At 45.7% G+C, this 16,353-nt stretch overlaps 1 protein-coding gene across 1 annotated transcript in view; it reads right to left on the minus strand.

Moving 5' to 3' along the window:
• Positions 1-8,479: 8,479 nt before the first annotated feature.
• The window catches only part of LAMB1 (laminin subunit beta 1), a 91,521-nt gene continuing 83,647 nt past the window's right edge, over positions 8,480-16,353 (minus strand). Inside the window, exons 32-34 of the mRNA XM_068276291.1 lie at positions 14,854-15,030; positions 10,985-11,144; positions 8,480-9,735 (exon numbers count right to left, since the gene is read on the minus strand). Coding sequence (XP_068132392.1) covers positions 9,599-9,735; positions 10,985-11,144; positions 14,854-15,030 — 474 coding nt within the window. The 3' untranslated portion in view covers positions 8,480-9,598. The remainder of the gene's footprint in view (positions 9,736-10,984; positions 11,145-14,853; positions 15,031-16,353) is intronic.

Raw genomic sequence — 16,353 nt, forward strand, 5'->3', positions numbered from 1 at the left:
TTGAGTACAATCTTGGTCTTATTAGCCCACAGGACATAGTTTCAGTGACCTGTCCAGTGTTCTCCCCAGAGCTAAATGGGTGGGCGCGCCGCCCGGGTAAGATTACACTCCCGCCCGGCTGCCAACACGTGGCTGTAATTAAAGCTCGGACTGTTCTGCTCCTCTGCGTCATAAATCCCCGCCGGCTGACAGCATGTGCCTGTGAATAGTGAAGCCCGGACTGTTCTGCTCCTCAGTGTACGAGATCTCGTTGAGCTCGTACAGTCATTGAATTAGCATGGACTGGGCGGGACCATTTACATCCTCATCAGGCAGCCGCTATGTTCCCACTCCCAGGATCGTAAGTCAGAAAGCCAGTCAATGAGTGAAGTTGCGGTTCGGGGAATGGGATTCAGGAGGGGAATGTTATATGTGCCTGCAGCTTCTGTGTGAGCTTATGTGTGAGAGCAGCCCTGCTGTCCCCCTCACCCCCCTTCATTCTGAAACTGTTGTCTGGAAGCAGCCAGGGAGACCAGCTGTAAAGTCATTCAGCCGGAACTTCTCCTTACCCCCCTCCAGGCAGGACTAATAAGGACCAGGGGCTTGCAGAGATAAGACTGCAGGGTCCTAATGCTGACCTGCTAAAGTAAAGGTGCCCATACATCTAGTGATAATGGGCAGATTCATTCAAGAGACAAATCTCTCGCTGATCAAATCTGATTAGAGAGAGATCTGTTGGGTGCCCATACACTGCAGGCCGATTCCCGATTGATTTCAGCTTGAAATCTCTCAGGAATCATCCGAATCCACTGCCTCGCCCCCCCTGGTGTATAAATGTACCCCCTGTGTGTGCATTTATACATTACCTGTTCTGTGTCACCCACTGCATGGTGCCCATCTGTCTGCCGCTTCCTGCTCCTCCATTTGCACTTCACATGCTGCAGGCATTTATTGCGTGGCGTGTGTGACATCACTCGCGCTATACGCCGGCAGCGTGAGGCACAAATGGAAGAGGAAGAAGCTGAAGACAGATGGGTACTGTGCGGGGGGCAACATAGGACAGGTAATGTAGAAATACACACGGGGCACATTTACACACTTTGTGAACAGCGCTGTGGGTTTCGTAGTTCATTCCAATAAGATATCGCTCACTGTTACCGCGCACAACTGATCAAACATGGTGGCCCGGCATCTTGCAGCATGTCTGTCGTCCCAAAATAGGTTGCGTCGTTGATTAGGCATGCTCTTGGCGGCACCAATTTTATCCAATTTGATAATTATCAAATTGGATGGTTGATCAGCCGTCAAGTCGGGAAAAGTATGGCCAACTTAAGTAAACCTCAATATGTGTTTCACTGACTGAGGTTTTCGTTGACTGACAAAGTGACAGAAAGGGAAAGAAATATAGATTCTTACTTACCTGGGACCTGTAGTCCTTCAGCTCCCTCGCTGTCCTCCCAGTCTGCTCTATTATGTGTTCCTCCAAAATCTAGCTGGCTGGGCTACTGCGCATGTGCTGTCCTGGCCACGTGCCTCCTCAATTGTGCATCCATGTCCTGGAGCATTCTGCGCATGTGCTGTCCTGGCCAAGTGCCTCCTCAATTGTGCATCCGTGTCCTGGAGCATTCTGTGCATGCACATTTCAGACATTTTACAAACTGCGGATGCCCAGAATGCTGCTGGCCATGGGAACTGAATCGAGGAGGTGCGTGAGGCTGGCACAGCACATAGTGTGACAGCTGCACAACAGAAAGGACCTGGGGGACAGCAAGGCACCTGAAGGACTACAGGGGGCTAGAAGACGCCCCAGGTAAGTAACATTTAACGTCTTTCCCTCACTTTAGGTCTTCTTTAATTACTAATTTAATACTACCATAGTCTAATGTCCTATCAGATTAGTATTATGTATTTATATAGCACTGCCATCTCCTGCAGCACTTTACAGAGTACATAGTCATGTCACTGACTGTCCGTAGAGGAGCTCACAATCTAATCCTACCATAGTCATAGTCTAATGTCCTACCATATTATTATTATGTATTTATATAGCACTGACATCTTCTGCAGCACTGCACAGAGTACATAGTCATGTCACTGACTGTCCTCAGAGGAGCTCACAATCTAATCCTGCCATAGTCATAGCTCCGCCTAAGCCACGCCCACATCCATTTTTTTGCGCTGGCCCTTCATTCCCCTGGTTGCTCCCCACCCGGCTACTTTTTCATGCCACCCGGCTGGAAAAAAATTCTGGGGAGAACACTGCCTGGCCTTAGTAAACCCATGTTATAGTAGAGAGAATCTAGTTTCTTATCATTGACATCTTGTATAACATCTATTAGGAAACTTTCATAGATTTGACACAATTGATGTCAAGCTTACGGGTCTAATTCTTCGATCTGATTTTTTTTTTTTTTTTGCCTTTCTTAAATAATAGGAAACCATGGGCTGTACTCTAGTCCATTGCAATGACTAAACTTGAAAGAGAGCCACAAAAAGATTAAAAGGGTTTCATCAATAAATTAACTTAATTCCCTTAACACCCGAGGGTGGATACCCAGTGCCTTATCTGTTTTGATTTTTAACGTGCATACACACATCAGACTATAGTCTTTGGAAAAATGAAAGATCACAGACCAATCTTACCACCCTTCATGTAGTATGAGAGCCAATACTCTACACAGTCTATTCTATGGAGCTGAACTCCCCCATCATAAAAAAAATCTTTGCAAGATGCTGCACACACAGATGCTGTACAGACATAAAAGATCTGTAGCTGCAAAAGATCTGTTCCTGCCAAAAATCCATTCCTGCAAATTGCAATGATAGTCTATGAGATCTGCAGATCATCATACACACATGATTTAACTGACATTCATCTGCAGATCAGATCCACCAGGATGGATTTTCAGATCTGCGGATGATTGCTTGATCTGCAGATGAATGTCAGTTAAATCATGTGTGTATGATGATCTGCAGATCTCAGACTATCATTGCAATTTGCAGTAATGGATTTTTGGCAGGAACAGATCTTTTGCAGATACTGATCTTTTGTGTCTGTACAGCATCTGTGTGTGCAGCATCTTGCAAAGATTTTTTTCTGATGTGGAGTTCAGCTCCATAGAATAGACTGTGTAGAGTATGGCTCTCATACTACATGAAGGGTGGTAAGATTGGTCTGTGATGTATTACTTCGATCACCCTGGGTAATACTAGGTGTGGGAGAAGATCACGCCGAGTGCTACTGGATGTGGATGTGATACCACTGAAAGCTATCAAGTGGGGAGGGAGATCTCACCCTTGGTGCAGCTGATGTGGGTGAGGGGTTCATACTAGATGCTTCACACTTTGTTGCTAGTGGATTGAGGGTACATGACTGGCTGCTGCTAATGGACAGGGAACCATCTCCCTTTGGGTTATATGGAGGGGGGGGGGGGTCTCGTACTGTGTGATGCTGATGAGGAGGTGCTGGTGGACAAGGGAATCAGACTATGGGAGAAGGGAAAGTAAAAAATACACACACACACACACACACACACACACACACACACACACACACACACACACACACACACGGCTTGCATAGGCAGAACAGACCCATCAGAGTCCAGGAGAGGAGAGATTCATTTATGACGGATTTCAGTCTGGAGACACAGGACTTTCCCCGTCACAAGCACACATATAGAACAACAAGAGAGCAATGTGCTTCCACGGCCACTGGCTCTCAGTTTTGTCTGCAGTTTACATTGTGTCTGACCAGGGGCGTAGCAATAGGCCCTGCAGCGCCTGCGCCCGCGGGGGGGCCCGGCCCCCCACCCTGGGGCCCGCTCGGGGCCGTTTTTTGGGGGCTGGAGGGGTGGCAGCATGAGGGGAAAGCCTTGCCCACAGTCGGCGGGGAGAGGGGAAGTTCCCCCCTCTCCCTCACCTCGGGGCTCTCCCCTCTGCGCTCCCCTCCAGCTAGTGAATGTGTGTGGGCAGCGGCGGCGGGATACATACCTTCTTCCTTGCGTTCCATCGCCGCCTTCTCGCTCTAGCGGCTGACGTCACTTCCGGAAGCGGAAGTGACATCAGCCGCTAGAGCGAGAAGGCGGCGATGGAACGCAAGGAAGAAGGTATGTATCCCGCTGCTGCCCGCTGCCCACACACAGGGGGATTTTCAGGTGCCTGCTGCCCACATTACGATTTTCAGGTGTCTGCTGCCCACATTACGATTTTCAGGTGCCTGCTGCCCACATTACGATTTTCAGGTGTCTGCTGCCCACATTACGATTTTCAGGTGTCTGCTGCCCACATTACGATTTTCTGGTCACTGCTGCCCACATTGCGATTTTCAGGTGTCTGCTGCCCACATTACGATTTTCTGGTGTCTGCTGCCCACATTGCGATTTTCTGGTCACTGCTGCCCACATTGCGATTTTCTGGTCACTGCTGCCCACATTGCGATTTTCAGGTGTCTGCTGCCCACATTACGATTTTTTGGTCACTGCTGCCCACATTACGATTTTCTGGTCACTGCTGCCCACATTGCGATTTTCTGGTCACTGCTGCCCACATTACGATTTTCAGGTGTCTGCTGCCCGCATTACGATTTTCTGGTGTCTGCTGCCCACATTGCGATTTTCTGGTCACTGCTGCCCACATTGCGATTTTCTGGTCACTGCTGCCCACATTACGATTTTCAGGTGTCTGCTGCCCACATTACGATTTTCTGGTGTCTGCTGGCCACATTACGATTTTCTGGTGTCTGCTGCCCACATTGCGATTTTCTGGTCACTGCTGCCCACATTGCGATTTTCTGGTCACTGCTGCCCACATTGCGTTTTTCAGGTGTCTGCTGCCCACATTACGATTTTCAGGTGTCTGCTGCCCACATTATGATTTTCAGGTGTCTGCTGCCCACATTACGATTTTCAGGTGTCTGCTGCCCACATTACGATTTTCTGGTCACTGCTGCCCACATTGCGATTTTCTGGTCACTGCTGCCCACATTACGATTTTCAGGTGTCTGCTGCCCACATTGCGATTTTCAGGTGCCTGCTGCCCACATTACGATTTTCTGGTGACTGCTGCCCACATTACGATTTTCAGGTGCCTGCTGCCCACATTACGATTTTCAGGTGCCTGCTGCCCACATTACGATTTTCAGGTGTCTGCTGCCCACATTACGATTTTCTGGTCACTGCTGCCCACATTGCGATTTTCTGGTCACTGCTGCCCACATTGCGATTTTCAGGTGTCTGCTGCCCACATTACGATTTTCTGGTGTATGCTGCCCACATTAGGATTTTCTGGTGACTGCTGCCCACATTGCGATTTTCTGGTGACTGCTGCCCACATTGCGATTTTCTGGTGACTGCTGCCCACATAAGGATCTTCTGGTGACTGCTGCCCACATAAGGATTTTCTGGTGACTGCTGCCCACATTAGGATTTTCTGGTGTGTGCTGCCCATATTATGATATTCTGGTGACTGACTGCTGCCCACATTAGGATTTTCTGGTGACTGCTGCCCACATTACGATATTCTGGTGACTGCTGCCCACATTAGGATTTTCTGGTGACTGATACCCACATTGCGATTTTCTGGTGACTGCTGCCCACATGGCGATTTTCTGGTGACTGCTGCCCACATGGCGATTTTCTGGTGACTGCTGCCCACATGGCGATTTTCTGATGAATTCTGCCCACATTACGATTTTCTGTCCCACATTACGATATTCTGGTGAACGCTGCCCACATTACGATTGTCTGGTGAATGCTGTCCACGTTACAATTCTCTGGTGACTGCTGCTCACGTTACGATTTTCTGGTGAACTCTGCCCACATTATGATTTTCTGGTGAACTCTGCCCACATTATGATTTTCTGGTGAACGCTGCCCACATTACGATTGTCTGGTGAATGCTGTCCACGTTACAATTTTCTGGTGACTGGTGCCCACATTACGATTTTCTGGTGAACTCTGCCCACATTATGATTTTCTAAAGGCCCATATTACGATTTTCTGGTGAACTCTGCCCACATTACGATTTTCTGGCCCACATTACGATTGTCTGGTAAAATGCTGCCCACTTTACAATTAATTTACAGTGAAACGCTGCCCCATTACGATTATTTGGCACCTATGGGGGGGGGGGGGGCCCCATCCAAATATTCGCAGGGGGGCCCAGTGATTTCTAGTTACGCCCCTGTGTCTGACTCCAGACAGCATTCCATCTCTCTCCGTGACCTGCCCAGGATCCTCCTGCTATAAATCACATCCCACCACACTTCTCCATCCCGCTGTCAGCTCTCCTGTGACTCCAGCACGTGTTTCTCCCCTGTGCTACGAATCACAGATCACCGCACTGCTCCGTTCCTGCTTTATGCACTGAACTTCGTGCACATAAATTAACATGTTCAGCCTGTGAATGATTGCTCTCTGCCTGCCTCTAGTCTCTGCCCAGCACATCCCCGCACAGCTGAGCTTACAGACAGTCATGAGCCTCTGCATTCTGCAGTGACAGTCGGCAGCTAGCACTATGGTCACACCTCTTACCATGCGCTGAGCCAATCAGTGCAGGAGCTCGCCGGGAAGCACGAGATCTCGTGCGCAGAGGGGAAGTAGCACATCCTGACAGCCCGGGCACTTGTCAGTGAAGAGTGTGGCTTGCGGTGATTTCATCAGCCGGGCGGTAACTTATCTTACCTGGGCGCTCCGCCCGGCTGATTGATCCTGGGGAGAACACTGTGTGTGTATGAGCCTTTAGTCTAGCCTCCACTCCTTCCTGCATTATTTAATCGGAAGACTGGGACCCTTCCACACCTGTAATATGCAACAAAAAAGTTTCCCTTGTGAATTCAGAAGCGAACCAAGCATTCAGTAGCTCTGCCTTACTTGCTTCACAACCTGTTAATCATCACAACAAATGTGCAGGTTCAAGAACATTTGAGAGATATGATATATTATCTGGTCAATTTGGAATTACCAAATCCAGTATGCATTCCGTCTCTAGTCAGTTCAATTATTATTTGAGTCAAGTGTCCTGTAGTGTCGATAGAAATCTGCCACTTTTTCTAGAATGAGTAGCTCCAATATCCCAGTTGAAGTCTCTCATAACTATGACCTCACATTTACTTGCAGTTTTTCCCATCTGCTACAGTTCTGCAGTATCATGGATATGTGCCGGCTTATAACACACCCCGATAAGCAATTGGCAACTTATTTCCACCATGAATATTTAGCCAAACAGGCTCCACATTGTCATCCAGCTCTTTATTCACGACAGCTGTAAAATAATTTTTAATGAATACAACCCCATCCACCATTTCAGCCTGCTCTATCCTTCCTAAACATATTGTGACCCCTAAGTTTGTTATCCAAACATGGTGAACAATGAGGTTTCCATTATTCCTACAATGTCATAAAGCCTTTGTGGATTAAAAATAAGGGTGTGTACACAAATCTAATTTTGGCTGGACAATTTTATCACTTCCATGTAGCATGAAAGCTTACCTACGCAATCTGTTTATTGTGTTCAAAACAGGTTGGCCCTCATACTTTATGAAAGATGTAAAGTTGGCCAATAAAAATTGGACGTGCGCACGTACTCGTCTCTAGTTCAATTCTAGATGCCTTGCAAATAAAATGGATTACCACCACACTTCCCAACTTCAGTTACATTTAATGGGTCATCTGAAAGTTTAACTACCGCCTCATTATTTACACTGTCCCCACCACCTCTCCATCCTCTATAATGCTAGCATCCTATTACCTATTTAACCTGGCTGGCTTGTCCACATATTAAGTCTCTACACTTTCTCCTCCCCCAGGTCCTAGTTTAAAATCTCCTACAACCTTCTAACCATTTTCTCCTCCAGTACAGATGCACCCTGCCCATTTAGGTGTAGCCCATCCCTAACTGTAGTCGACCAAAGTCTGCACAGTTTTCCAGAAACACAAACCCTTCATTCCTGCACCAATTTCTCAGCCACTTATTTAACTCGCTAAGCTCTTTTCATCTCTTAGGTGTAGCATGTGGCACTGTCAGTATTTCAGAAAACACTTTGGCAGTCCTTGCATTAACCCTTTCCAATCCTGTGTCAGACTGTGCCAGACATTGGAGCTGAGCTGGAAAATACCAGTATTGGACATTGTCTGACACTGAAGCTAGACACCAAATGTTGACATCTACTACATGCCAAACCTGATCACCCAGGAGAGAACACACTGAATTTAGTGCTATACCTGAGCTTAATTACTGCCTGTGGTTGTCAGAATCAAACGAGCCTTTTTTGACGTCACTTTTCTGATAAGGCTCCATGGTTTTTAGGTATAACTCAGGATGAAATGGTTTTCAAAGCCAATATGAATATTCTGAAGATGTGACCTACATAGCACACACAACATCAAAGTGACTCCTACCCTCCAGACAGTTTCTCTTTAGATTTTTAAAGTCACTGATGAAGTAATCTGTGGGAAAATGCACAAGAATTTCAGTTCATAAAATGATCATCTCCACTGGGAAAGTGTAATAAATTTACTTTATTGGACAGCAGTGCCTGATTACAATATGAGTGAAAAATAATTGTTATAGGTTTATATGTAGAGTAAAATATTGACTGATTGCTTATAATACTGATGCTAAATATGGGGAAGGCTTTTTAGGGGTCTGTTTCTAAAAAGGAGAACCTTCATCTTCAGAAACTGTTCCCTGTGGAGCATTTTTGCCATTATTTGCAGGCAAATTCACCACTTCCAAGAAGATCTGTTGAATACCTGTAAGCGGCCACACATATAGCAATGATGCTAATCAGAGTGTTGCAAAAGAAAATGCCTACAAGTACTTACATCTTTTGATCTCGTGATTAAAGCTTTACTCCAGATACAAATCTTGCCCTTCCCTGTGTTAAATATCCTTGATTAAAATTGAATAATTTCCCGCTAACTACAGTTCCTGGTCAGAAGCCCAAACACTGACCACTCCCCTGTATCACATGCTCTCCTTGCCATTGGCTGCATCTTTTCAAAGGAGTCTGTACCTACTTTGTTGCAGTCTAATTGGCAGGATAATAAACTCCAGACACAAGCAGTCTCTTTCTCAATACCTTAAAATGGCTCCTTGAATTCAGTGCTAATCTTCTGATCAAAGTTTCAAAAAAGGATTTTTAGTTGCAAAAATCATCATTTCATGGAAAAAAAAATAACATTTGAGCACTTTGATAAGCCGATTGTATTTTTAGGTTTGCGCCTGGAAGATGGGCTACTTTTGTAAGGTTTAGTTTATTTTGGTCCATTAAAATGTTAGCTAGAATATCTCAGCAATGGAGATGGTGGGACTTTCTTCCTGAAAATATGTTTTTTAAAACCATGAAAAATTCCCAGTACCTAAAATGGTGAATTTGCCTGGAATATATGATGGTTTAAAAAATAGACCCCTATACAGAGTGCCATTTTCCATCAACCTCTAAGTAGATGTTCATGTAAAAGAGTGGAAGTCTAAACTTATTTTCAATGAATTTATTACTTGTGTTTATTTCCTTCGTGATTGAAATATAAAAAAGGTCTTAATTAAGCGTTCACTAAAAATCCAATAAATTATAGAACATTTGGTCCCTTTCAAATTCCTGTTGGCATGGTCTGCTTTACAAGCATGTGCTGTACACCGCTGCTTTCTGACTGATCGCCTGTAGAAGGTCACGGACTTTTTCTTCCAGGGTTACCAGCTGTTTAGCTTTTTCTTCTAATGTCCTCTGGTTGTCTTCATATGTTTTTTCTAAATCTACAAAAGACATTTATTTAGTACATATTGTCAAGTTCTGTGAACCCTCCCCCTTTTAACTGGAATGGTAGTAGGAAAAAAAGGCATCGGTGGCTAGTGGACGGAAAAAGGCGCCGCCATAGACTAATGTATTTATCGTCAATACGGTGCCCAAAGAAGAGAAAAGGGTGTGGGATAAATATCATTATCAACATTAGGACATTAAAGTTTTTGGAAAATGTTATTGGTTTAGAAACTTGCAACGGTATAGTTTTTGTCACATATCGTTTGTATGTACAGATTTTACATTATCAAATATGTTATTGTTTCAATGTGTGTAATGGTGTTTTTGTGTGAGGTGTGTGTGATGGGGCGGCTGTTAGGGTTAGGCACCACCAGATGGGCGGTTAGGGTTAGGCACCACCAGGGCAGGGGTCTGTGTGAAATTAGGGTTAGGTTAAAGGGACTCCGAGCTCACCCAAAAAAAGAAAGTTGTACTCACCAGGGGCTTTCTCCAGCCCAGTGCTGGTCGGGAGGTCCCACGCCGGCGTCCTGGCTCCTCTCCTTCTCCCTGCTCCAGAACGGCAGACAGGCCGCAGCCCGGGCGACACTCGGCAGAGTGTCGGGCTGCAGCTTCCGCGTATGACGGGGCTGACGTCACACGCCGGCCGCCTCGCGTCATCACGGCGGCTGGCGTGAAAGTACTGCGCATGCGCGATTAAAGCGCGCATGCGCAGTACTTTCACGCCGGCCGCCGTGATGACGCGAGGCGGCCGGCGTGTGACGTAATCCGCGTCATACGCGGAAGGAGCAGCCCGACACGCGGGCGAGTGTCGCCCGGGCTGCGGCCTGTCAGCCATTCCGGAGCGGGGAGAAGGAGAAGAGCCAGGACGCCGTCGTGGGACCTCCCGACCAGCACTGGGCTGGAGAAAGCCCCAGGTGAGTACAACTTTCATTTTTTTTATGAGCTCGGAGTCACTTTAAGCTGTATTGGTGAATTATGTAATATTTTTTAAAGTTAATATATTTTCGTATCCATCTCCCAGCTGTTTTTTAAACAGTATTTATCGTTAACCAATTTCATTAACAATGTTAATCGTTATTGAGATTTTGTTATCTACCTGCACCAATTTGTTATCCATCTGGGCCCCTTTTTCCTCACGCCCTTTTCTCATTCACCCACACCCATTTTCAGAAGGCGACATAAATCAGGTTTTCTCAAACCTTGCCTCTTATTGCAGAACATAAAATAACAGAATTGGAAATATACCTTTCAGTAAGTTCAATTTCTTGTTTGCTTGTGTTAATAAAGCTTTAGCTTCTTTTTGGAGTTTTTCTGCTTTCTTTCGGGCCTCTGAAGAATCTTCAGCTTTTTTTGCTATTAAGTCTTCAACTTCTTTATATTTATTACTCAGTTCATGATCAAGGACCTGTAATATTAGGAAGAGACATAAGAGGGCATCATTGCCTTGAAAATTAGAATTCAAAAACAAAAAAAACAAAAAAAGAGTTCTGCAAAACGGGTCTTTTCCGTAATACTGTTTAGCACAGCCAGTTTCTGCAGTTTCTATAGCAAAATGCATACAGTAAAAATATATATATTTATATTTGATCAAGTTTTACTCAGTCAACAATAGGAACCTATGTATTTTGTAGTGAGAGCAATTGTTCTACTATGTTAGAGATTATTAGCTCCTCTGAGGGGCAGTTAGTGATAGGACTATATACACAATGCAGTGTTCTCCCCAGAATTTCTTACCAGCCGGGTGGCATGAAAAAGTAGCCGGGTGGGGAAGTAAGGTCACGTTGGGTGGAGTTGGAGGGTGATGCTGGGTGCCACTACTAGGTAGGGAGGGGCAGGGTGGATCGTGTTGGGTGCTACTTGGTAGGGACGAGTGTAGGTGGATCATGCTGGGTGCTTTCGAATGAGGAAGTGGGTAAGGAGGAATCACACTGGGAACTACTGATGGCGAGTTACACTGGATGATTTCGCATGCACACAAGCTTGTTGCTTGTCTATGTGCTAAACAGCATGTACTACAGAGGGGGGGGGGGGGAAAGGACTGGGAAAGAAAAAACAAGGAGGAAAGTGTGTGAGAGAGACAAAAGGAAATGTGTGAGGCGGAGAGACAGACTAAAGGTAGAAGAAATAATATGTATACCAGTGTGGGAAAAGGGGGGGGGGGCAATAACAAAAAAAACAAAACAATGTGTGGGTCAGAGAGGAGAGGATTGCAGCACTACCCTCTAAATATGAATGTAATACAAGTAAGAATGCAGCACTCACAGCTCCTGTAACTTGCTCAGCACACTGCAGGAGGTCTGCAGACAGGTTTACATCAATGTAACATCTCTGAGCAGAGCAGTTGGGGGAAGGACAGCAATATAGTAGTTGTAAAAATGTCTGTCTCCTCCCAGCAAAGTGCATCTGAAAGGGGGGCATGCCATAGAGGTGATGCTACACCAGGCACAGCAGCAGAGGCAGCTAATAGCTATCAATCACCACCTTACCAGGGATTAACAGATAACCATCTGCCCTGCAATGCTGTCTCCCCAGCATGAGCGAGCACTGATCCGCACTCTTCCCTGTGCTCTGATTTCTGACCTGCGAGGCTGGAGGTGAGGCTGGAACACATGCTGGGAAGTTTGCTGCGATGTGAAGACTTGCTGGAGGAGGAGAGCCCAGTCCTCTGCACTAGTCATGCAGATCGGGATTCAATAGCTCCGGCTCCTTCCTTTGAAGTTCCCGCGGTGCCTGTGTAACTTCAGTTACCAGGCTCTCCCCGCCCCTCTACATCACGGCTATGCAGGAGCTGAGGGGAGGGCGGAGATAGTGTAAGTGACAGTGTCTGGCTCCAATAACACAGCCGCTGCACACTGCATTGAATGTGGAGGAAGAAAATCTGATGCACGCTGTAACCACAGGCGGGCGGGAAGCTGAGACCAGCCGGGCGCTCCGCCCGGGTAATAGGCTCTGGGGAGAACACTGCAATGGTAAGTGCTGTGGTAGATGTCAGCGCTGTATAAAATACTAAATAAAAATACCACATCAACCTCTGCATATATTAACACTCCTCCCCACTACTATGCAAACTCACACTCTTGTTCTAACTCATATACACATGATTCTAAGAATCCCCATCTAATGTAGATCCTCCCTCCAACCCAAAAAAATAGTATACCCTCTCAATGTCCTAGTAATCCTTACCCGCCCCCCAACCCCCAAAAACCTGCCCGTGATTCACTGCAAAAGTCATTAACCTTTGGTACACCCACACTTGCTTGCTTACTTACTGCACATCAAATACAGTAAATTCAGGTTAAAGATACTTTAAAGCTAATTAACCACTTCCAGACCAGCACGGTTGAAATCTACGTCCTGCTGGTGGCTGTGCGTCTCTGACAGGACGTAGATTTCAAAATCTTCGCAGTGTGGTCCCACCGCTCTGCCTACACTGCAACTCACTCGTTCTGCCATCAATATGACGGCAGAGCTCTGTGAGCCGGTCAGGAGCCGATTTTATTGGCTCCTGACCGCATGATCACTGTGAGTCAATCGAGCTGGCCTACATTGATTGACAGGGTCATAAGCCAATGAAAGCGGCTCCTGACTGGCGCACAGAGCTCCAGTCAGGAGGAAAGCAGGGCCTGTGATGTTGAGAGAGCGAAGTGACTGGAGGGTATGTGTGGCGATTCGTCGGGAGGCGCTGTTGTGCTGTACCAGCAGTGTCTGGTCCTTAAGGGTCCAGAGACTGCTGGTATGCAAGGGGTTAAAAGAAGAGGTAATGTTTTCTAAGACATGCATGATAATGTGCTGTCATAGAGGCTCCCCTGGATTTGTATGTATCCAGACAAGCCTACGTGTTGGTGTCCAAGTACACAGGATCATGTGTTTTTCTTTTCCTTTTCTTTTTAAACCAATACCTCTGACTTAAACCCGAACTGAAAATAAAATAAAGTTAATCAACTGGAAATCTAGGAAAGTTCTATTTGGGAGTAAGACTATAGTTACAAAGTTTTATTTTGTGTTTAAAAAAAAAATCAATTGTATCAATACTTCAATGGTGAACCATTACAAGGCTTTTAATATATTCCCTGCACTCAGAAGTTGTTCCCTGCCAAACAAGAGTTTTATGTTTTGTAATGAGTTATTAATGCAAGTTAGGCTATGTTCACATTGGGCTGTTGCTTTGCAAATCCTGCAAAAGTAGGAACTCCACGCAATGAAATGGAAAAGTCGCACTGTGTGTTATACATGCGGTGTGAAGCATTATTGTGTTATGTAACGCACCACAATGCTTCCCTGTGAACGTAGCCCAGCGCTTATAGTCCAGGTTACAGTCCACCTCAAGTCTGACAAAGTGTAATTTGCATATCTGTATTCTTAACTCTTACAGTCGGTGGGTGGGGGGATTGGTACTGTATATACACTTCTCACCTCATGTCATATGAATTCAGGTACACTTAAAGGGAAGGTTCAGGGAGGGGATTAAAAAATAAAAATAAATTTCCACCTACCTGGGGCTTCCTCCAGCCCGTGGCAGGCAGGAGGTGCCCTCGCCGCCGATCCGCAGGCTCCCGGTGGTCTCCGGTGCCCGACCCGACCTGGCCAGGCCGGCTGCCAGGTCGGGCTCTTCTGCGCTCCATTTCCTGGCACTTCTGCGTCCCACGCCGCCGCGCTGACGTCATCGGACGTCCGCCGGGCTGTACTGCGCATGCGCAGAACTACTGCGCCTGCGCAGTACAGCCCGGCGGACGTCCGATGACGTCAGTGCGCCGGCGTGGGACGCAGAAGTGCCAGGAAATGGAGCGCAGAAGAGCCCGACCTGGCAGCCGGCCTGGCCAGGTCGGGTCGGGCACCGGAGACCACCGGGAGCCTGCGGAGCGGCGGCGAGGGCACCTCCTGCCTGCCACGGGCTGGAGGAAGCCCCAGGTAAGTGGAAATTTATTTTTATTTTTTTAATCCCCTCCCTGAACCTTCCCTTTAACATTATGAAGGGCGTAAGACCGGTCTTTTTTATACAATGCTATACCAGATTAAGTAGCTATGTAAGTGAGAGAGTGAGTAGTGCAGGTTGTACTATTAGAATCACATTTTTACATACAAAAATAACTAAGTATTTACTGCTAAACACAAACCTTCTTAACTCCATCTGCATCTGCTTTCACATCTTCCACAGATTTCTCAATTGAATCTACAGATTCTGAGTTGGCAGTTGACTTCTTTATTAGATCTCCAAGGCTTTTCTCAATTTGAGAAATACGCTGTGTGGCATTATGTAATGTTTCTTCTGAGACTGCTGCTTCGGATTCAATCTGTGAAAAAAAGACAGTTCTTTCACTGAACCAAAAAGAAATAGAAGAAAATACAAATACCGTATACATTAGCTTGAATAAAAGCAAAAGGAAGGAACTGCAGCCTTAAGACACAAACCGTGCACAATAAAAATATAAGCTTGGTCATGAAAAAGGCTTAAATTTATACCACAATAAGAACATTGAAGTGACTTGTAGCAATGCTCACTCTTTCTCCTGGGCCCTGATTGGTAACATGATGTTTTAATCATATGAGGTAGACTGCTTTAACACCAGTGTACAAGTAGTTTTAAAATAAAGCTACTCCACAACTGGAAATATTAACCTCTTGAGCCCCGGAGGTTTATACCCCCCTAGTGATAAGGCCATTGTTATTTAAAAAAAAATTCTTATCAAAAAATACCAAAATTTTTGCATTTTTTTTAAATTATTTCCCCCTCTCCCCCCAAATTGGCTTTAGATTAACCACTTAAGGACAGCAGTCTTAAAACCCCTTAAGGACCAGACACTTTTTCCCATTCAGACCAAAGCAGCTTTAACGGTTTATTGCTCGGTCGTAGAACCTACCACCTAAATGAATTTTACCTCCTTTTCTTGTCACTTAGGTCCAGTGCACACCAAAACCGCTAGCAGATAGTCAAAACGCTAGCGGTTTTGGGGGCAGAGAGCCGATATTTGCTGGGTGCACACCGAGTGGATTCTGTATGAGATCCGCAGGCCGTATCCGCATCAGCGTGGCTAATGTATCTCTATGGGCTGGTGCACAATGGCGGTTTGAGGTTTTTAGCAAACCGCAAACGTGCAGCAAGAGGCACGTTTGCGGCTTTGTAAAAAACCTCAAACCGCCGGTGTGCACCAGCCCATAGAGATACATTAGCCATGCAGATTTTCAGGCGGATTCGGCCGGCGGATCCGCCCGGTGTGCACTGGGCCTAATTCAGCTTTCTTTTGGTGCCACTTGATTGCTGCTGTGATTTTTAGTTTTTATTATATTCATCAAAAAAATGATTTTTTTTTTACTTTCTGTGCTGACATTTTTCATATAAAGTAAAATTTCTATATACATTTTTGTCCAAATTTATTGTGCTACATGTCTTTGATAAAACAAAAATCCAATCAGTGTATATTTATTGGTTTGGGTAAAAGTTATAGCGTTTACAAACTATGGTGCAAAAAGTGAATTTTCCCATTTTGAAGCATCTCTGACTTTTCTGAGCACCTGTCATGTTTCATGAGGTGCTAGAATTCCAGGATAGTATAAATACCCCCCAAATGACCCCATTTTGGAAAGAAGACAAAAAAAAAAAATCTTCTATGAACTCA

Source organism: Hyperolius riggenbachi, chromosome 3 (genome assembly GCF_040937935.1).
Source record: "Hyperolius riggenbachi isolate aHypRig1 chromosome 3, aHypRig1.pri, whole genome shotgun sequence".
Lineage (NCBI taxonomy): Eukaryota > Metazoa > Chordata > Amphibia > Anura > Hyperoliidae > Hyperolius > Hyperolius riggenbachi.